This window comes from Athene cunicularia, assembly GCF_003259725.1.
Source record: "Athene cunicularia isolate RWA chromosome 10 unlocalized genomic scaffold, athCun1 chr10_part1, whole genome shotgun sequence".
Taxonomy (NCBI): Eukaryota; Metazoa; Chordata; class Aves; order Strigiformes; family Strigidae; genus Athene; species Athene cunicularia.
The window spans coordinates 101233-122604 of record NW_020799112.1 but is presented as its reverse complement, the minus strand read 5'-3'; the positions used below and the strand labels follow the sequence as shown (position 1 = coordinate 122604).

The following is a 21372-nucleotide window of genomic DNA, read 5'->3' as shown; positions in this document are numbered from 1 at the left end:
GCCTGGAGTCTGGCTCGGAGTCACCCCGCACCCCGGGCTGGCCCTGATCCCCGCTCCTCACCCCCGGCAGCGCCACCCTCTTCCTTCCCTGGGCCCCAGCCCCGTCTCCGCCTCAGCCTCGCCGTGGGTTCACCCCTCTCTGATCCCCCGCCTAACCCCAACCGGCCCTCTCTGGCCTCGCCCCGACTCCAGACGCTGCCCTTGGCGCCGCTCCCGCCGTAACGACCCCCCCAAGCTCCTGCCCCAGGCCTCCCCCTCGGTCTGTGCCCACTCCGGCTCTGATCCCACCTCTCACCCCCGGGGGGTCTCTCTGGCAATGAAGTTTCTTTTCACTGCGGCATTAAGCACTGGGCACACCGGGGTGGTGCCTACAGACGCGTGGCTAACGATGAAATTGTCTTTGTGGCCCAAAACAGTGGCAGGTATCAGTCGGAGCTGGGGTTCCTCTTTCTTCCTGGTGAAACATTAATAGTTAATGGCTGTTTGCTGTCACTGCTCCTTCTGATTTGTACAGTGCTCCAAGCATCAAAGGCTCTTTTATTTTCACAGATATGCAAAGAATTCGAAACACCTGGGATCAAAAGGATTTCTTTGTGTTACCACCTTTTTAGAGGGATCGTGGCATTTGGAAGCAGTCAAGTGGCTCGGACAATGACGCACACCTCTGTGCTGCGTCAGAGGGAAGAGCTGGTCACAGAAACCTCTGTTCCTGCAGGTGCAGGGAGCCCATCGCTTGGCATCACCCGCACACCTCTGCGTGGTTTGCTTGTGTGTGAGGGGGTGCTGGAAGAGGCAGAGGCCTCCTGCAACCCTGCACCACGTTCGTCCTTGTATATCTGCTGCAGCTGGTGAATCCTAAATCTAAATGAGCCTTCCTGAGGCTTGGGGCAAACCAGAGGAATCACAGAATCATCTGGGTTGGAAAAGCCCTTGAAGTTCCTCCAGTCTGAGCATGACCCTCACCCTGACCGTTCCCAACTCCACCAGATCCCTCAGCGCTGGCTCAGCCCGACTCTTCAACCCCTCCAGGGATCCCGGGGACTCCCCCCCCTGCCCTGGGCAGCCCATTCCAACGCCCAACAGCCCCTTCTGCACAGAAATCCTTCCTCAGAGCCAGCCTGACCCTGCCCTGGGCAGCTTGAGGCCATTCCCTTGGGGCCTGGCGCTGGGTCCTTGGCTCCAGAGACTCATCCCCCCTCTCTGCACCCTCCTGTCAGTGAGCTGCAGAGGGCCAGGAGGTCTCCCCTCAGCCTCCTCTTCTCCAGACTGAACCCCCCCAGTTTCCTCAGCCGCTCCCCAGCAGACCTGTGCTCCAGACCCTGCCCCAGCTCCGTTGCCCTTCTCTGGCCACGCTTGAGTCATTCAATGGCCTTTTTGGGGTGAGGGGCCCAAAACTGAACCCACTCATCGAGGGGCAGCCTCACCAGTGCCGAGCACAGGGCTCAGATCAACTTCCCTGTCCCTGCTGGCCATGCTATTGCGGATACAAGCCCTTCTTGGCCACCTGGGCACAATGCTGGCTCCTGTTCAGCCGGCTGTCAGTCAACACCCCAAGCCCTGTACACCTTGATTACTCCATGAAGTAATTACTCCTGCCACCCTGAGCTCCTCATCTTGCTCGTATCCAACCCAAAAGAGCTCAGAGTGGTGGAGGAAGACAGAACGGCTTTTGTGTCTTCCCTTTGTCTGTGCCTACCTCTTTCTCCCATCCGCCTCTTTGCTGTTGCCTTGTCCTAGGCACTGGTGCACATGTTGGTCCCTCAGCACTGGTGGGAACCTTTATAATGGGAGATGCTCCCCACATCATCCAACCTAGCTGACCAGGAGGTGCTGGAGGAGGGACTTTTTGGTGGTATCTCTGAATGACCTGGGTGTCTGTGTGCTTTTTGGTATCGCCCTCCCATCCCAGTGCTGCTCTTCTCCCTTGTCCTCACTCCAAGCATCCCAGCCTGTCCCTCCCACAGGGCTGCAGGGACCTGCTCTTGCTCATCTGTGACCAACCCTGTCACCGTCTGTCATGGTTTAAATCTGGCCAGCATCCAGACACCACACAGCCACTCGCTCCCCCTCCCCTACCCTGCAGTGAAGCTGGAGGGGTAGGGGTAAGGAGACTCGTAGGTTGAGATCAAACCAATTTAATAACTGAAATAAAATAACAAGGATGATGATGATGATGATAATAATAATAATAATAATAATAATAATAATAATAATAATAATAAATACAAATGAGTAATGTGCAATGCAAATGCTCACCACCTGCTGACCAGTGCCCAGCTCATTCCTGACTAGCAATTCCAGAACAGAGAGAATCCCAAAACCACAGTCCTGGAAGCCAGAGTAAGATTCCCGATCAACTCTCATCTAAACACTGAGCATGATGTTATATGATATGGAATATTTCATCGGCCAGTTTGGGTCCATTGCTCTGGCTCTGCTCCCTGCCAGCTTCTTGTGTACCTGCACACTGGCAGGACATGAGAAGTTGAAAGTCCTTCATCTCTTAGCAACAGCCAAAACCATCAGTGCATTATCAACATTCTTCTCATTCCAAATCCCATAATGAATCCAAAACACAGCACCATTCTAGGTACTAAGAAGGAAAAAAAATATTAGCTTTGTCACAACCAAAATTAGGACAGCATCTGTGTCCTCATGCTGGACCTAAAGTGGGTGCAGCATTACTGGTAGGAGACACGTGTCTCTGCCCTTAGAAGATTGGGCTTTAGAAGAACCAGGAGCATCTCATGCACTGTTGTAGGGTTATAAAGCCTCTCAAGAGCATCACAGCTGAACATTCACGTATAAAATGCTTGAGTCCTCCTTGAGTCCTCGGTGCACATATGTCATGAGCTAGAGGAGGACGAGGAGATGGATGTTGGGGACAGAGCTGTATCAGGTTGCTTGCAACTGTCTCCCAGCTCAGATGTACAGACACTTCTTCAGAAGGACACTTCTCCCCCGAATCCCACCTAAACCTTCACTTCCAAAATTATTGTAGCTCCAGGACACTCCACTGGCCTGGTCTTGCTCCAGCACGCTGTGCTGGCCTGGCAGTGCCTGTGAGTATGGGAATGGGGGATAGTGGGCTATATAGTACAAGTCAGTGGAATTGCTCTGATTTCCTTAGGAAGAAAGGTGGGCTTCCAGCAGCAGAGTAAATTGCAAGCTGAATTTATGGCCTCTGAATACCCAGAGATGAGTGCTGGCCTGTATTAGTGCATAGTTTTCTATCCCAGTAAAACACGGAGCGCCTCCTTGCAGCACTGGCTTCTGTCCTGCCTCCCCAGGCAGCAGTGCTGTTCCTGGGGCTGGTTTAGGGATCTAAGACCAAAAGAGGAGGTGGGGGGATCTCTCTGCCTCCCATCTGCCCCCTTGAGATGGGGAGAGGAGGAGGCCAGGGTCTGCCCCAGCAAGGCAACAGCTGGGGAGGCCACTCAACAGCTGAGACAGCCACACAGTGATGAATTGCTCTTGTCCCTGTGCCAGCAGGAAGATTTATGTTTGTGCCATGGAGTGGCAACATCTGGGCCCAGCGACACTCTCTGCCTGGCTGCACTGGCATTTTGACATTTCAGGCACCTTTAAAATCCCATTGAACGCAACCCATGGGCAGCAGAGGGCTCGGAGAAAAGCACCTTATGGACAAAAGCACGCAGCAATGGGCTGTTGGGGCCCTGACAACCTGGCACAATTTCATCAGAGTCGTCGTAGCCGAATCCCATTGGGGAAGGCAGCCCATGGGGAGGAAGCTGTGCTGGGACAGGGCCACCACTGTCAGTGATGGGTGGCAGCAGTTTTGTGCCTCCTCTTCTGCACCTGCCAGGCCCCTGCCACTTATCTCCGTGTGCACTCGCCACCTCGCTGCTCACTTCCATGTTTGGCTGACTCCTCCTTATAGCTGCAGCGTTTATCTCAGTCATGCCTGTTCCAGCAGTTGAGATCATTGTTATTCTGCCAGCTTCCCCCGTCTAGAAGCATCTGCCGAGCACCCAGAGCACGAGCCCTGCTGCCTCCTCCCTGCCCGCTGCGGAGCCTGCACCATGCACACCAAGCGAGCAGCGCCCGGCACGCACCCACACAAACATCATCCCTGCGCCACACCAGGCCAAGAGTTGGGATCAAGACCGTGGTGGACACCAACCTCAGGGGTCTCACTCTGCCTGCCCATGCAAGTGCCCAAGGAGGAATTCCCTGGTCACTATGCATGTTGCTGTAGGTTCTCCATCCCCACCAGGCTTGGGCAGCACATCCTGCCAGCAGTGCCTCACATCTTCACACCATCCCACCTTCTCTCTTGGGTGCTTCTTCCCCACCACAGCAGCGCTGACCCAGCACAGCAATTGTCCAGGGCCGCGCAGGAGAGCAGGCCAGCATGGAGCTGGGCTTGTCCTTGCTGTGCCACAGCTCAGCTCAGTGGCATTGTGACACCACCAGCTCAGCTTGGAGGAAGGCATGAGATACCAGGCACGGGGCAGCACAAGGACCTCTCCCCTCCACAGGCTCATGCCTTGAGATTCAGGGGTTGTGGTGACCCCACCTCTGCAGCTCAGCTGCCCTTGTCCTGCAGATGTCTGGGTGCTCAGATCTCTTGCCATGGTGCAGCCAAGGGGCTGATGACAGCATTAAACTCCCTGGAGATGTGTCATTTTCCAGTCTCCCAGCGCTATGTAGGGCAGGCAAACAGGCTACAGCAGACAGATTTTCTGCTTGATTATGTTTTGGGATCCCTTTGCTTGGCTCCAACGTTCAGAGATCAAGGAAGATGGTATCCAGAATGTATGGGGCAGAGATTCACCAAAGCTGTCCTGTCCCACCTCCAGGGAGCACAAAGCCTGGAGTCTCAAGCCCTTTCCTTGTGGGTCCAGCATCTACTGAAGATGAGATGTGATAAAATCACCCCAGGGGAGAGTCATCCACCCCGCACCCCTATATAAACGTTGCCACATGTTCATGTGTGCCCTGCATCATTCCAGCTGCCAGCCTGAGCTCTCACTCTGCCTTTGTCTGCGCCACAGCAGGGATTTATAGCCTGCACACAGCCACCTCCTAACCCCTATTTGTGATGCTAAATGGGCAGAAAACAGGAGCCCCGCCCTCACCTTTCCACATCTTGCACTCACCTCGGAATTCACCTTCATTTTTTTGCCTCCCAGCCCTTTTGGAAACGCAGGGCTGAGTTGGTGGCAAAATCAACTGTTCCCCTCTGCGTAGGGGGAATGGCCCCTGGTTTGCTCTGGTCCACAGATGGGCATTCATCTTCCTGACGGTTGATGACAGCCCTATTAAGAGATATAAGAGGGATTCCAGGGGTGGTTCACACCCTCTAGGCAACGTAAAGCTAGTGAGAGTCTGTCTGGAGAAGGACTCAGCTGTGTGAGCGTGGCCATTGCAGCTGGATTAATCAAACCCACCATTAACACTTTCCTGGGGCACACAGGTCCCCTGCCAGCCCCAGAGCACAGGTCTCCAACCAGCACGTCGCTCTGATTGAGCTGCAAATGCTTCAGCTCCTTAGTTTGCTCTGCCTCAGATCGATGAGTGCAGGCGGCTCCAATCAATTCCACTTTACCACTTGCTATTGAGTTCAGATCTGTGCTCTCTCAGCTGGTCCCGCTTCCTTTGTTCATTCAGAGGAGGAATTCAGGCATCTTATCCCACCTGGAGAGTGCTGTGCCCTTGCAGGGTCAAGCCTCCTGATAGGAGCAAATCATACCCCACAGATGCAGATGCTCCTCCCTGCCTTTCCCACCGCAGGGCCAGCAATGAAGGGGTTGAATTTATGCTACGGCTGGAGCCCTGAAAGGGTCACCCTGGCTGGGCAGGGTGGGAAAGCAGGTAGCTGGATGAGGCCATGAGATCTGCATGATATAATATAGCTGTTGCCGCCAGGCATCTGTCATGAGGTTTCCGTGCCATGAGCCTGGTTTTGCAGGGGAAATACTGAGACCACCTGCAGCTTGGCTGCCCTGTCCCCACAGGCACTGAGTGTGGCTTCTTCAGGGCTTAAGCCCATGTGAAATGATTTTACAGAAAAAATAATAATGCCAAAGAGTGCTGTTTGGAAATTTCCCTCAAGCCCATACCTGGCATTTGTCAGTGAAAAAAGCATTTCTTACCCTCTGGATGTCAGTCCTGAAGTCATTTTTCTCTTGGATCTGTCACCCAGCTCCCTTGCTGGCCCATTTCCAGGGTGCTACGCCTGGATTTGTGGAAATGGAGTTGCTCACAGCTCTCCACACATCGTCAAGTGTTAATGAAATAACGGATCATACCAGAGAGCAGTTGTGACGCTCAGGGTCATGGATGTGCAAAGGGATGTCAGCACAGAGAGCAGAGGCAGAAAAGACTCTCAGTGCAGCTGAGGCAACGAGACAACTGCCTCTGAGCTGGCAGATGTCTGTCAGCGAGTTGTCGTCTCTTCTTTTGGTGAATTAGCATGGTTTCAATTGCATTATCAAATGCATAATGAATTCTTTTGACAGAAAGGTTGGGGAGCTGTAAAAAGTGTCCACAAGAATTTTCTCCTTTTGGTGAACACACATGCTTTGGGCATATCCTGCATGTCTGGACAGACATGTGTGAGTGTTGATGCAGAAATGTCCTAGTTTGTGGTGCCGGGGGGCAGTAACATGTCACATCATACACGGGACTTCGTGTGGGCCAATGTTCTTCATGTTCCTCCTTGCTTTCCCTCAACTTACCAGTTGTCTTGGCCCTTGCCACCTCTGTGCAACCCATTGCAGCAGGTCATGGTGAGAGAGGGCTGCAGAGCACCTTGTGCAGAGCTGCCCTTCCACACCAGACTGCTCCCCGCTCTCCCCAGGGCACCCAGCAGCAAGCTGAGATGGCTGGGCATGGCCATTTCCTTCCAGCCTGATGGGAGCTGGGATATCTGGAAGGGATGAACACGGCTTGCAGGCTCTTAAAAGCTATGGGGCAACTGGTGGGGGATGCACTTGGTGTGTGGATGAGGGGCTGCTGGAATAGAGGTGTTTCCAGCCTGGGAATGGCTTGCCAAATGAAAGCATGCTGCCTGCATGGTGTATCTGGGAGCAGCATCCCCCTGCATGTGGGCAGCTGCTGTGGTGAGAGAGGCCCATCTCACCCCCTGCCCCGTCTTTGATGGTCTCCTGGTGCAACATTCCCCCTGGTCATGATCCCTTCCTCTAAATATTTGCAAGGGTCCTTGTGCTGGTCTTTGTATTTGGTGGTGCTTGATGGATTTCTTTCTGTGTATTTGTCCAGTCTTGTTCCTAAACCACATAGCATCTGCAGCAGCCCGTGGCAGGGAGGGCTGCTGTGCACAGAACCACCTGATCTACTAGTCTGCTCACTCTTCCCCAGATGTGCAAACTCTGCCCCGTTAGGCCAGTTGTCCCTTTTCCATGCCAAAAACCCCTGGTCCATCATACATCCCATGTGCAGAAGCCTTTCATCATTCTGTCACCGTTCTCCACATTTTCCAGCTCTGATGTATCCTCAGGATGGAGGGACCAGGACTGACACAGGCTGGGACTGACCAGGGAATAGTGGCACCTCTGATGTCATCTCTACCTTTTCCTAACCCTTTCTATCATTTCTGATGGAGAACTTCTGCGGTTTTGGCCTCTGCTGAGTGCTGAGGGGGGTTTTTCATGGACTGTCAGAGCTCATGGTCTCAGAGCCTATCGCTTTAGACGTAAGGCTGCGCTTGGTTTCCCCATGTATGTCACTTCCCTGACACTGGCTGTTGCCTCGTTTTATTGCCAAATTCCTTAGCTTCTGAAAGTCCTCCTGCAATTCTTACCATTAATCTGCAGTATCCAGAATAATTCAATATTATTAGCAGATTTTGTCATGTTTCTAATGACCTCATCTCCTCAAAGGATCTGCTTGTGGAGATGCAGGTGACCTCTCCCAGCTGGATCACCCTGCTGGTTCTTTACAAGACAGCCACTAGCTTTGGAAAAAAGAAATTCACTTTAAGAGAGCTGTGTCGACTCTTACCCAATATGTCATATTTATCCATCTGTCCCCTAACGATGCCAGTTTCCTACTCCTTATGCCAAATTTTGTTCATTTGCAGAGAACAGATGTGTCGTTTATCAGCCTGGGGCTCCCTGGCTGCCTCCTGGGAAGCATTTTTGGTGTTGCAGAGTTGCCACCTTCCAGTCCTTACATTCCCTGCTGTACCCAGACCTTCGGGGAGGTTGAGTTGTCATCCAGCAGATGTGACATCCTCCCAGTCCCTGCTGCACTGCACAACAGGGCTTATGTAGGGGGGAAGGGGCTGGAGTCACCACAGACATTTCTAAGCTCCTGGGGATGGTCTTTATTTGAACCTGCAAAAGAAGTATCAGGAGATTCAAGGGGCTGCAGGCTTCCCTGCAAGCCAGGGGAGATGCTGGTGTCAGGGGTAGCAGCCGACCCAGCGTCTGACTCAAGTGACACATTGGCTAAATTCAGCCCCCACATCACCCGTGGGTGAATCATCTTCCAGTACCTCCTCAAGAGCATGCAGGAGCAGAGACCTTCTCCTCTGAGTCACCCAAAGCTGCTGCCTGGGGGACGCTGGACTGCATTCACAACACCCAGGGCTAAACTGGAAGGGAGGGGTTAGCAGGACGACGTGGTCTGAGCCCTCCCAGACCCAGAGAAGGTCCTGCACCGGCTGCCAAACAGGGCTCCTGTTCCCAGCTATGGGTGAGCACAAGGAGCACGTGGGGTGGCTGAAGCAGCCTCCTCACACCCGGGAGGACGGATGAGGGCTGAGGACGCATGCAGCACTCCGCAGGGCTGCCAGGAGCACGGAAGATGTTGCCTGGCTTTTTCTTCCTGGTGCATGCTCTGACCTGCCAGGGAAGTGTTTACGCCAGCGAGCAGAGAATTGCTGCCTCTGGTGAGAGGAAGGGCTGTGCTATGAGCTCCAGCCCAGAGATGACAGAGAAGAGCTCCTGGACCCTCCAAAGATGGAGAAGAGGGTGTGAGCAGAGCTTCTGGTGCAGAGATTCAGCCTGGGTCCTTGAAGGCCACTGCAGAGGCCTCCTGTGTCCCCTGTTCCCGCAGTCCGTAAGAGAGAGCCAAAAATCACTTCTGTGCAGCCATGGGTTGTTCTCCTCCTGACTGAGGACTATGTGTGCGGTGGCTCCCCCATGGTCCTTCCCCCCTTCTTGGGGGGTCCGTGGGCTGCATGAGCAGTGGGCACCCCCCGGGGCTGTGCATCCCAGCGGGGGGGCTTCCCGCAGCCGAAATGTGGAGTCTGGCATGCAAGTGGCGCAGTGTGTACTTCCCGATCCTCACCCGTCTGCCAGTCCCACCCCGCATCCCCCTCCCGTCCCGACGCAAGCGATGCTATGTGACAGCCATCTGTCACAGCCATCCAGTGGGCCACGGTGACTCACAGGCATTGCAGGCCACGGTTGTGGTATCGGGGCCAGTCTCTACGGTGCAGGCATCAAACATGGGTCCCAACGTGCATCAGGCACGAGGGATGTAAACAGTTGGGGATTGGAGCAACACCAGCTGCAGCGTGAGACGCAGATGGAGCTTGGCTTTGGCAGTGCAAATGCAGAAATCTGTCGCTGCTTCTTCAAACCTGAAACGAACTGCTGTGAATGGAGGGATGTCGCTAGTGTCTCATCATGACTGCAGAAAAAATATGAGCAGCCTGTGGCTGTGCGAAGCCATGCAGGGTGTCAGCAGCTCATTCAGTCTCCTTCCAGACTTATGCTTCAAAACTCCTGAAGCACTCCCCAAGAAGCCTCCTGAGTGGAGCTCCCACCCCACCTATGTTCTTCTCACCCCATGTTGGTGTTTGGGTGGTTTGGCCCAGGGGAAGTCAATATCCAGGGGAAGCTCAAATCCGAGGGCTCAGGTGGGTCCAGGGATCTTCCTGATGTCACTCTGGGCTCTGCTGAAGCCTCAGGTGAGGAAGGGGATACCCCATGGGGCACAGAACAGAGAACAGGGCTATGTTGGGCCATGTATGCACCTACCAAAAGGCCTCAGAGGAATTTGGAAGAGAAACAGGCCCAGAAAATTATGAGGAGGTGCTGGAGTCCTGGGTGGGCTCAGACCACAGACCCTCTCCGATCCCCAGCATAGCCCTGGGGCAGCTGCCTCTCCGAGGACAGAGCAATGGGAGGGATGTGATGGAATGGGATGGGAAGGAAGGACCTCTGCAATTCCTCTGGTGTGGCAGTGATTTTTTAAAAAAAGCACCACCACAAGCTAGATCCCTCCTTGGTCACCTCTCAGGAGACACTGAGCATGTGTTTTCCAGGCCTGAGGATTTAATAAGAGACATCTCTAACAGATGTTGCTGAACATCCTCCTTGGTTACTGACAGAGGGTAGAAGTACACTCAGTCTAATGTGCCACCAGCCTTGCATCCTGCTTCCTCCTGAATGCTGGACAGACAGATTTATTGAGAATCTCTCTCTTTTCTGCATTTTAATAACAATCTCATCATTTGCATCTGCCAGGACCGAGGTCTGCTGCTAGACCTCAAACACTGCTGTTCCCGGCAGATGCTCTTTCTCCTGATGCCTTTCGTGTCCTGCACTCCCTATGCTCTGAGATTTCCAGTCTTGGTTTCTGGGTGCCCTGGCTGTTTTCTCCCTAGGGAGGAAGCTCCATTAATGTCCATTCGGACCTGGGGGATCTGGCTGGGTTTCTTGGGCAGGAGAGTGGAGTGTGTGCGTACTCAATAAATCAGCAAATCTGGGACTCAGTGGGCTTACTGGGCAGGCGTTTGGCATGTGCTGTGCCAGGCTGGCACAGGAGGCTAAGCTCTGCAGCCCCATCCCAGCTCTCCTCCTGCACAGGAGCTGGAAGGAAGGGAGGTCACCAGGAGAAGCGTCTCTCTCCAGACATGCTCTCCTCCCTGCAGCAGGCACGCCGGCAGCCACATCCCCGCATCAGTTCCCACATTGGGGTAGGAGGCTGGCTCATGGTGTGGGGATGGGCAGGACCACACTGTGGCACCTCTCCCCCCTCACCCTGTGCCTCTGCATGGCTCCACCTCTGCGGTGGTCCCACTTTCAGAGCATCCTGCCTCCATCTGTCCCCCTTCCCTTTCAGGTGTGGCTGACCATGGCCTTCAGGGGATTCAGCCCGCAAGCAGGGTCGGGAGCAGATTTGGGTGATGGTGTGCGCTTAGGAAGGGGTGTGGAGGATTTGGGGGTGTAGGACTGGAGGCAGGGCGGTGCCCCGGGGGTTAGGAGGGCATGGGAAAACTGTCTGTCCTGGGCGGGGAGTGGGCAGGGGTGGCGGTGGCTGGTGACGGGGTGCGTGTGGGGTAACAGTCAGAACGTGTAAACGTGCTGTTTGCCACCGCAGCGGCCTCGGCCTCTGCTGCCGCGCTCCAACATGCTGCTCCCGGCGCCGCTGCCCTGCTCTGCACGCTTGTCACCACCGGCCCCTCCTGGGAAATCCAGCCCTCCATGGGCTGCACCCCAGGGGACTTCCCACACAACTGAAGACCTTCCAGCCTGGGAAGGCCTGGCGCGGCACAGGACCGTCGCCGGTGGTCTCCAACGCTGGGGCTGGTGGCCCTGGGCCTCCTTCCACTCCGTGCCCAGCCCCGCAGATCTCCCTCTGCCTGCTTGCCGGAGCCTGCCCGTGCCAGCGGCGGCGGCCGGGTGCCCCTGAGCTGCTTTGTCAGGGAGCCTCAGCGCCTCTTTGTCTGCTGCCTCCCAGACGACTTCTCAGGGGTGAGAGTGGAGCCTGGCCCTGCCGGCCAGGAAGGAGGCCAGGAACGTCCCCGGCAAGAGGCAGGAGCTGGGGAGAAACTCCCCGTGGGGAGACAGGCTCTGAGCGGCACAAGGACCCTGTTGAGGGATTAAACCTGCCGGGGCTGCCGCCGTCGGTGCCGGGCCTCTTGGCGGAGAGGTTGATGGGGGACTGTGCAAATAAAGGCAGGAGGGGTAATTAGTGCCCGCCAGCACTGCCGCCTGCAAGACAGGGCTTGTCGAGCAAACTCGACGGGATTGCAGATCTGGCTGGTGTAGGGAATGGTGGATGTAATGATTCCATCCGTGGTCCTGGCATCGCCGGGCAGAACGACGGAACAAGCGTGGGGTAAAAGCTGCTTGGGAGTATTTTAAGCAGATAGAAAAACTTGTCGCTCCTGGATCTTGGAAAGCTGCTTGTACTGACTAATCGCCTTTGGGAGGTTTCCAGAGGGGCCCAGCAGAAACCCTCTTCTGATCTGGGATCCTGTAGATTGGCTGCTGTGGGCAGCAGAGGAGGAGGAGGAGGGGGAAGAGGGCACTGGCAGTGGGGACTGGAGGTGCTGGTGTGGTGATGTGGTTTGCTGAGGCAGGCTTGATGGTTTTTCCTCTGGAATATGCATGTGTGGGATCAGAGGGACCAGGGGCAGGTGGTGGACATGGGAAGGACTCGGGCTGTGATGTGCAAAAGGCTGAGCAGGAGCTGCAGGAAGTGGGGACTGCCAGCAGGTACAGACAGGGCTGTGCCGGCATCTGAGGGCTGGGGATAAGCTGGGAAGTTTAGGGAAAAGCCAAAAGCTGGGATGTGTTCAGGGAAACCCTGCTAACAGCACTAGGCCAAAGAAGACCCTTCATTTTATCCAAGATAGACGGCAATTAGATTATCTCCCAATCCCCTGAGTGCCTCTGTGGGGAGGAGGTTTCTAATTCTTCAGGGCTCCAGTACGTGATGGACACAGGCAGAGCTCTGGAGGCTGAGTGAAGGCAGAGATAAAGCAGGAGTATTTGATAGCGCATGCAGCTGTCCATTAAATCAATTTCCCTGGAGGAGCTGGGGAGCCTCTACCACGTGGAGCATCTCTGTTGGGCTTGAGCGCCCTTTGCAGCTGCCATCTGCTGGCCTTGATGTTGGGCTGGGCGGTGGGAGGTGCTGCGAGGCTGTGGTAGTGCCCCAGGAGGGTGGAGGCACCTGCTGGGGGAATGCTGATGCTTGTGGCCCTCACTCTTGGTGACAATGTCAAGGTGTCCTGGAGCGGGGGAGGCACATCAGGGCTGGGCTGGAGCTTCTGCTGAATTCTTCAAGCCGAGACGATGGTTGTAGCTCCCGTGCTTAGGAAGAGGTGGCGGGTACTGTTCCTTACCCTCCGCAGGGACTGGGACTCCAGAAAGCCCATGGGTGTGGGCCTTGAGTTGTGGTGATGTTGAAGATGAAGGGACAAGTACAATTCTAGGTGCAGGTGAGGCTGCTGGAGCAGAGAGTTTTTTGCTAATGATTGACGGTGAAAAGCACTAATAAAATGTGCAGCCCTTCTGAGCGGGGAGGACGAGGAGGGACAGAAGTGGAAGAAGGTCGGCCACCACTTCCTGCTTGTGTGGTTTGGCCGAGGCCATGTGGTTTGCGGTACGGGTGCTGCGTTGAGGTTGGGGAACCGATCGTGTTGCCTGGGAGCCCTGTGCCTGCTGTAGCTGCCCTGCCCGTTCTGGAGAATTGAAGACAGGGCAGGAACATCCCAGCAATGGCATCCTTCCTGACTGGGCCATGTGGTGCTTTGCTGTTATACCATGAGTTGTCACATCTTCCTGCCTTGTGTGGGATCTTCAGCATCTTGTGGGGATGTGCTTAAAGTGAGCTCTGCAGTGGCTTCTACTTCATTAGAAATGCTTGCTGGACATGGTGGGGACCAACACAGGTCCTTCTCCATCTGCTTGGTCTGGGCAGGCCTTTCTCTACAGCAGTGGACGATGGAGTGGCCCTATATGGCTCACCTGAGCAAGGCAAGTACTCTGGAGATGTCTTCTCTGCCATGTTTGGACGTTAGACATGAGGAGAAATGCCACCAGGATGCAGTGGGGAGAGATGTGGTGAGGGATCTCCCTGCATGGGGACGCCTGTTCCCAGGGAGCAGCATGTTTGGGTACTGGGTTGGGGATCTGCCTGGGGACATCTTTGTCTCATGCCCGCCGGGACTGGTTGCTGGTGTTTTTGCTGGGAGAGCAGGGTCAGTGCTGCGGGGTGTGGGAACAGCCGGCCAGGAAGCTCTTGGGCGTGTGTCTTTCCTGTGAGAACCTCCCCAAACTGAGTCATCCTGCGCGATGCCGTGCCGTCTGCCCCGCGCTCCATCCTCCTGTGCCATGGGTGCAGCCGTGGGCTCCCTGCCTGACCCAGCTGTCCCCCATGGGCTGCAGGCTGGACCCTTCTTGGAAGGCCAGTGCTAGGTTTGGTTTTGGGTTTGGCTTTGGCATCCACTGAAAGCCAAGCTGCAAGATGTGTGAAACTGGGAAAATTTTGCACCTGGCAGAGTGAAAGAACTGAGTTTGATTATAACTCAGAGTGGCTCGAGTGTTAAACCCAGAAATCTCCTGGGGGGACCCCAAACACGTTTTATCTCCAGGTCAAGAAACTTGTTTCTAAAGTAAAGGATCTCCCCAGGTGTCCTCTGGGGACCTCTCTATAGAGTGAAGCATCTTGTTATGACAAAAGGTGGTGGCAGGTAGGATGTTGTCTGTAGGCAGGATGGGGTGAAGAGCCCCAGCTCTGTCCTTGGATCTTGGCCTCTGAACTGTGAATGCTCTGGGAGAGCTGCCGTCTGTCGCCTTCACTGGTGGGCAGCACAAAAGCTGTTTTACTGTGAGAATCCAGTGATGATCTGGTCCTTTGCCTTAATTTTCTTTTGATTTTCTTTTTTTCTTACAGTTGGCATAATAGAGTGAGACCAGCCTCAATACTGCAGCAGGGATCTTGGTGTGCACTGCCACGGCAGATAAATGTGTGAAAAACACTCACGTGCACAAAGAGGACGTGTGTCCATGTGCTGGCGGTGCCCAGCTGTTCTCTGAAACCAAGAGCTGCCCTGGGATGGTGACCCTGTGTGTCAGGCTTTTGCTTTGCAACCATATTATTTCAAATCTAGCAAAGCTTGTTGTGTGTATGAGCAGGCGGTGCCTCGGTACCTAGGCATCTGAGTGGCGGGTGGTGAGCATCAGTCTCCACGACGCGGGAGGTGAGCAAAGCATGGAAATGCCTGGCCTGTGACCGCACTGGGGGAGGGGTCTGGGGCACCCCTGGGAACTGCCCCGCCAGCGGCTGTGGCCCCTCCTGTGCTGGGGGAGTGGCTGCATGCACCGTGGCTGCTGCAGGGAGCCCGGCAGGGCTTGTCAAGTCCAGCGCTGAGATTAGGAAATGTCAGAGATGCAGTTTCCCAGGCAACCTTAATTTCGCCCCACTTGCAAGGGTGTTAAGATGCAATCAATAATTGCGTGGTCCCCACCGTCTGCCCTCTAAGAGCTCTGCTCCATTCCGGGCACCGGCTGGATCCTCTGGCCACCCCAGCCCTGGGGCTCGGCGTACTGTTCCCGCTTGCTTGGCTGTGCACCCCAAGGTCACAGTGCTCCTGGACACAGTTAGGAGTCACCTTCCCAGCTTTTCTGTGGCTCTCTACTGTAATAATCTGACCATTTTAGAAATGAATGGGTTTATGTTCTCAGCACCCTGTTGTGGGGAAGCTTCGCTCCTACAAAGAGGGATCCTTGAGATAATGGAGGAGTAAAGCCGGTGTGGCAAAACCCCACCAAACGTAGGGAGCTTGGAGACTGAAGCCTCTGATCTGAGCCGTTTGCTCTGGGTCTGAGCTAAGCCCAGCAAACCACATCTTGCCTGCATAGACCCCATCTAATTGTTGCTGAGTGTCTCTGCACCCCCCTGCAAGCAAAATACCCAGTTTTAGCAGTCTCAGCAGAGAGGTGTTATGATGCTCCACCATCCTCTGCTTTCTAGACCTCGAGGCATCTGAGTGGGGGAGCACTTTGTGAGCTTGCTGGAGCTTGTGTGTTCCTCCCTGAGAAGCCAGACCTGAGTGCTGAGGAAACACAGAGGGGAGTTTTCGTCTAGTTGGGAAGCACGACCAGGGTGTGCAGAGGAGTCTCTGAGCTGCTGAGCTGCTGTGCTGGTGCCCTGTCTTGTCTGAAGCTGCTCTGTGTTTATGGGGTGAGAGGGAGGGTTCAGGACTGGTGCCAGCAGCAAGCTGTGTCTATGTCTAGCAAAATGCGTCTAGGAGATGGGGTTCGTGGCAGGTTTGAATGCAGGCAGGCTGGGCTCAGGGCAGGAAGAATGAGAAGGCAACTCGTTTCTGAGCCCAGGAGGGTCCACAAACTGCGTTTCACAGCCCCGCAGCACTGTTGGAGCCATGAGAGCTCTTTGCAGAGGGTGAGCATCGGGCATGGCGCTGCCCATCTGCCCGCCTCGCAGGCGCTCACGTGTCAAGCCTGTGCGTTTGTGCGTGTCGGGACACCTGCCTGCATGCTCCTGCCTCCCTTGGCACTAGCGCTTGTGAGAATGAGCTGTCGCCAGCATGGGGCTGTGCTCTGCAGATGTCCTTGCAGAGGAGCGGAAGCCTCTTTGCAGCTTCTTGAGGCGTGGGTGCAGCCCCTGGCATCTCCAGCTGTTTGGAGCAGTGGGCACTGATCTGCCCTCGGGACGGAGCAGGGAAGCGCCCGCTTGTTGCAGGCTGAGCCCCTCTTTGCCATGGAGAGGAAAAGGGTGTTTAGAGAAGAGAGGGACCTCCTGCAGTGAATTTACTGTCACTGTCACTCATCTCCCTGCCCCGTGGGTGTCAGGTTGGGTCCTAGCAACCAAGCAGCTGCAAAAGTCACCAGTTACTTTAAGATTTCACTGGGGGGCTTTGCACCAGTGGTGGCAAAGGGCTGCAGCCCCCTGGGCTCAGCATTGCCCCTTGGTGTTCCCAGTGCCCAGTGGGGCCTGAGTGGTGCCATGTCTCCCTTGGATGATGGAGGCAAGAGCAGATTTCCCATCTCCCGCTGCAAAGCCAGGGACTGGCTGCTCCTGCAGCCCCATCCCGGCTTGCTGGCACCCTGCCCTGCCTGCAGAGCCAGTGGGAGGTTTTGTTCTTTCCCTCTCATCCGGCAGAGGCCGGTACCCTGAGCAGCCATCTGTTGTGCTGCTGCCTGGCCAAGGGATGAGAGTGTCTTCTGGCTTTCATGTTTGAGCCTGTGTTGTGCTTGCCTAGGGGGCTGTGAGCCCTGTGGCTGGCCAGGTTTGCTCCAGGGATGATGCTTTGCTGCTCATTCGTGTCCCGGTATGGAGGGGCTGGGCTTGGAGAGCTGCCCCGGCTCCCCGCTGCTGTGGCCACCCCAGGAGCTGGGAGCCGGGACGCATACGGAGGAGGTGGTGAGGAGTTGGAGAGCTGCGTTCCTCCCACAGCTCAGAGTGGTGTGAAGGCTCGGCCGTGCGGAGGTGTTTACAGCTCCAGTTCCTGTTCCCTTTTCCTGCTGGGTTTTGCCACTCGAGGCTATTGTCGGACCGTTTTGCACAGGAAGAAGTGTTTTGCTTTAAGCCGATTATGGGAGCTGGAGAGGAATGCTTGAACAGCCCTGGTCTCCAAGGCTGGCCAGGAGCAGGGACAGCATGGTGGTGAGGACAGAACCTGCTGCTGGGTGGGGTTAGGTAGCCACCACACCATGCTCAGGCCGTTTGATCTTGGAGCTCTACGTAGCTGCCATTGTAGTGGCAAAACCCATCTCACCGGCTGGGCCAGCCTGTGGTTTGCAGCCTGGTGGGCGAGCAGACCCCAGCAAAGGTGCTTGGGTGCACTTGGACCCTGCTGGAAATATTGCCTGGCCTTGTTTTGGGATCCAGGCTTTGGGGCTGGCTGTGGGATGTACAGCTCCAGGCTTGCCGGGGGCTGCAGCGTCATGCAATGGGCTGCTCCAGGTGGGAAGCTGTTGAGGGGCCAGAGCAGGCGTGTGGCTCCAGTGCTGGAGGGAATCAAGCTCTGGGACATGCCCCATATCCTGCTGCAGGATTGTCCCATTTTTGTTAGTAAGGGCAAACCTCAGGCTTTTTGTGCCAGCTCTTGGTCTTGCTTCCTGGTGGCTCCTGATCACATGGAGAAGCATTGTCTTGTTATTAGGGATGCAAGTAGGGATGCTGTGGGGGCATGGGAGGGACTGGAGAGGAAGCCATAGTTTGTTCTTGGCCCCTCTTAAGAAACATCTTCAAACGAGCCTGCAGGAGCCCTGGAAAATAATCAGTTAGTTCCCATCATGCCAGTGCCAGCTGATGCCCCTGTACTGGGGTCTGCACCCCTTCTCCACCTTGGGTGAGGAAATGTGGCTGCGTGCAGGGAGAGCATCTGCTGTGGGGTGGGGGACGGTGGGGATGGCACCGTCGGCAGCCCTGCACCGCAGTGGTAGCTTTGCCAGGGCGTCTGCGCAGGCCCTGGCAGTGCTGAGCCGATGGTAAGGGAGGAGGCTGGGCCGCCTTCTGCTCTCCTTGGCTCTGTCCCAGCTTTCGGGACAAAGGCTGGAGCATTTCCACGGCCGAGTGCTGGTGCCTGGAAAGCCGCCGGCTGCCAGCACCTGCTCAGCAGGGCTGCCACTCTAGCTGCTGCTAGCAGAGCTTGTGATGAGGTTTTAAGGGGCTTCAGCTGGTCCCTGAGCCTGCCCAAAAAGGCAGGGAGTGCTCTAACCCTTCTCCTACCCTTCTTCTCTTCCAGCTGGCTGTCCTGGAGGACTACGCAGATCCTTTTGATGCGGCACAGGTGGCTGGTAGCCAGGCAGGGCTGGAGAAGGTGACGGAGAACGATGGATACATGGAGCCTTATGAAGCCCAGAAGATGATGGCTGGTAAGGTGGAAAGCCCCTCTTTGCACCTCTGGACCCTGCTATGTGAATTTGGTGGCCACTGTACTCTGTTCCTTGCAGTCCCATAACAGCACTGGGTCCCCCAATCAAGGTGAACTTGGGTGATCACTGTGGTGGTGCACAGCCACTTTGCAGGCAAATTTTCACAGCTCTAGCCACGTGCGATGGGTCTGCCATAGCCAGAGCACTCATTGCTACCCAAGCAATAAAGGCACCTCGATATTTCTTCCTGCAATGCGGCCCCCTGGGACCACAGTGCCTGCTTTCTGGGCTGAGCCAGGAGAGACCTGATGTTCGAAGTGTCTGGTATAAAACTAAGATGGATGTGGGAGCTATTTAATTTGGTTAGGACCGGGCCAGAGTGTGCCGTTGTCTGCTGCAGCAGCAGGGTCACCAGTGGGCTGGAAGCAGGTGAGGTGAGAGCATGCCCTCCCGAAGGACGCAGTGCCTGCAGGGTGGTCATGCCGGCTTGCATGCTCCAGGCTCTGGCTCTGCTTTGCAGTTCTGTGGTTTTTCCTGGAACGAGTGCTTTCTGGAAAGCTCATGTGGCTTTTTGGACTAGACAGTCAAATTTCTTGGAAAAATCGGCAAGTGGCAAAGAGTCTGCTCATGTCTGTGGGAGAAACTTGTTTTGCTCGAGGGAAGGATGTTTTATTAAACTAGCCACGTTGGGTGTCCAGGGGAGAAACCCAACCTCTATCATTGCAGGGAATCAGTCTCTGGGATGCTCCGTCCCCATGGACCCCTCTTTGCAGGGCTATGTGAGAGTGGGGGTGTTGTACTGTGGGGAGTGGAGGCATCTTGGTGCTGCAGACTGCTAAGGACCCGGGGGCCCAGCAACTCCCCTGCTTCTGGCAGGTGCTTGCTGGAGGTCTGGGGGGTCTCCTCCATCGCTGATGCTCCCCATTCCACATCATCCTCGGGTGAAATTGAGCCCTTTCATTAGCAGGGCTTTGGCAACCGTGCCCAGATATGTTGGGCAAAAAACTTACAGTCTTTTCCCTCTTCTGCTGCTAGAGATCCGCCAGAAGGGCTTACGGGAGGCTCCTGCCCGGCCGCTGCCCCTCTATGACACTCCCTACGAGCCTGTCCTTGGAGGGCTGGACATGGAGGGTGACCGCCCAGCTTGCCCCAGGCCCAGGGAGTCCCGGCTGCCTGAGGACGACGAGCGGCCGCCCGAGGAGTACGACCAGCCCTGGGAGTGGAAGAAGGAGCGGATCTCCAAAGCCTTTGCAGGTGAGTGATAGGAGCAGCCGTGAAGGATGGATAGCAGCCACAGAGCAACTGATGAGTTGTGTTTTGAAAGGGGGAAGCTGGCTCCCTGGGGTTCCTTTGTCTTTTGGGGGTCAGTAGTGTTGGCCTTTGCATTTTCATGGCTTGGGGAGCACTCATGCACTTGCAGAAGCTGTTTCTCTTCAGCGGGGAGCCAGGCTGCATGGAGGAGTGGATGGAGCTGCATTGACAGCCTATCTAGTGCCCATCTCTTGTTTCTTCCTCCCTCTGACTGATCATAGCCTCCTGTGCAAGTTAACCCCCCCAGCCTCGAATTTCCGGGGGGAGCCTTGACCCTGGGCTCAAGCAGATCTCTCCTTCCTTGGGACAGGATGACAGCTGGGTGCTCCCCCAGGAGCCTTTGGCCAGGCGATCGTCCTGACCTATTTATCTGTGCTGTGGGATCGATTGTGTTTGTGTTTTTTAATGAGGAAATCCATGCTGCGCATTAGCGCTGGCTCTTCCACTAGTGCTGGCTAATTGCCACGCTCTTATATAGGATGCATTTTAATTGCAGCATTGTGCGTCTGCGCTGCAGCTGGCATGCGAGGTGCTCAAGCCGGTGGTTGTCAGCACTGCGCGGAGATGCTGGTGGAGAGAGACGTGGAGATTCAGGCTTGGCAGTGGTTCACCTTTTGGGTTTGGGCTCTGTGAGCTGGAGATGCGTGTGCTGGGCTAGACGCCACGGAGTCTTAGTGCCTGGGGTTACACTTGTGCTTCTGGGACTCGGCTGGGCGCAGGGGCCAGCACCCATGGCGGGCTGTGTTGCGGGTTCGGCTCGGGCTCCATCATGAAACGCAGCATGCTGCAGGGCTGGGTTTGTGCTGAAATGTCTGTGCTGAAGGATCTGGGCAGATCTGCCACCTTGCTCCGTGTTCCTGGTTGGAGGTGGCGTGTTCACAGGTCTGGCTCACATGTGCTCCCTAGAGTGCTTCAAGCTCACTCCCGAGTCTTGAGGGAGTCAGGTTGCCTTGTCCTGGGCCACGTTCTGACCTGCTGTGGCTTGCAGGGCGTTTCTCCCCTCCTGTAATGCTGGAACCTCTCTGCTGACCCATTCCCCCCTGGGGGGCCTGTGAGAGCCCTGCTGACAGGCAGCTGGTACTGGCATGAGTTGACAACCTGCTGGTCCTGGCAGGGGAATGTGGGGCCCGTGGTGGGGCTGGGAAGCACCCAGGGCAAGACAGAGAGCAATGGGATGCTCAGCCAGGGTTGTGCACGTGGGACTGGGGTGATCGCACGCTCCCCCCCACCCCAGAGAGGGTCAGCTGGGAAGGCTGATGGAGGAGCAGGGTCTCTCCATCAGGATGTACCCTAGGTCAGGCCTGTCTCTGCTTGGTGCTGGGGGGGGACGAGTTGGCCAAGCTGGTGTAGGGGTCCTGGGAATTTAGTCCTCAGGTCTTTCACCCCACAGCTGTTCTCCTTCTCCATGGGCCTGCTGTTGCTGATGGTTTTTTCTAAGCCCTCTCTTTCTCTCTTTTTCTTTCTCTTTCTCTCTCTTTCCCTTGCA

General features: G+C 55.7%; 1 protein-coding gene across 2 annotated transcripts in view; it reads left to right on the top strand.

Annotated features, from left to right (window-relative positions):
- Window positions 1-17342: 17342 nt before the first annotated feature.
- Window positions 17343-21372, top strand: part of SHF (Src homology 2 domain containing F) — a 16578-nt gene continuing 12548 nt past the window's right edge. For both annotated transcript variants that reach the window (XM_026856002.1, XM_026856001.1), the window contains exons 1-3: window positions 17343-17361; window positions 18446-18575; window positions 19611-19829. In XM_026856002.1, the coding sequence (XP_026711803.1) occupies window positions 17356-17361; window positions 18446-18575; window positions 19611-19829 (355 nt within the window). In that variant the 5' untranslated portion in view covers window positions 17343-17355. The remainder of the gene's footprint in view (window positions 17362-18445; window positions 18576-19610; window positions 19830-21372) is intronic.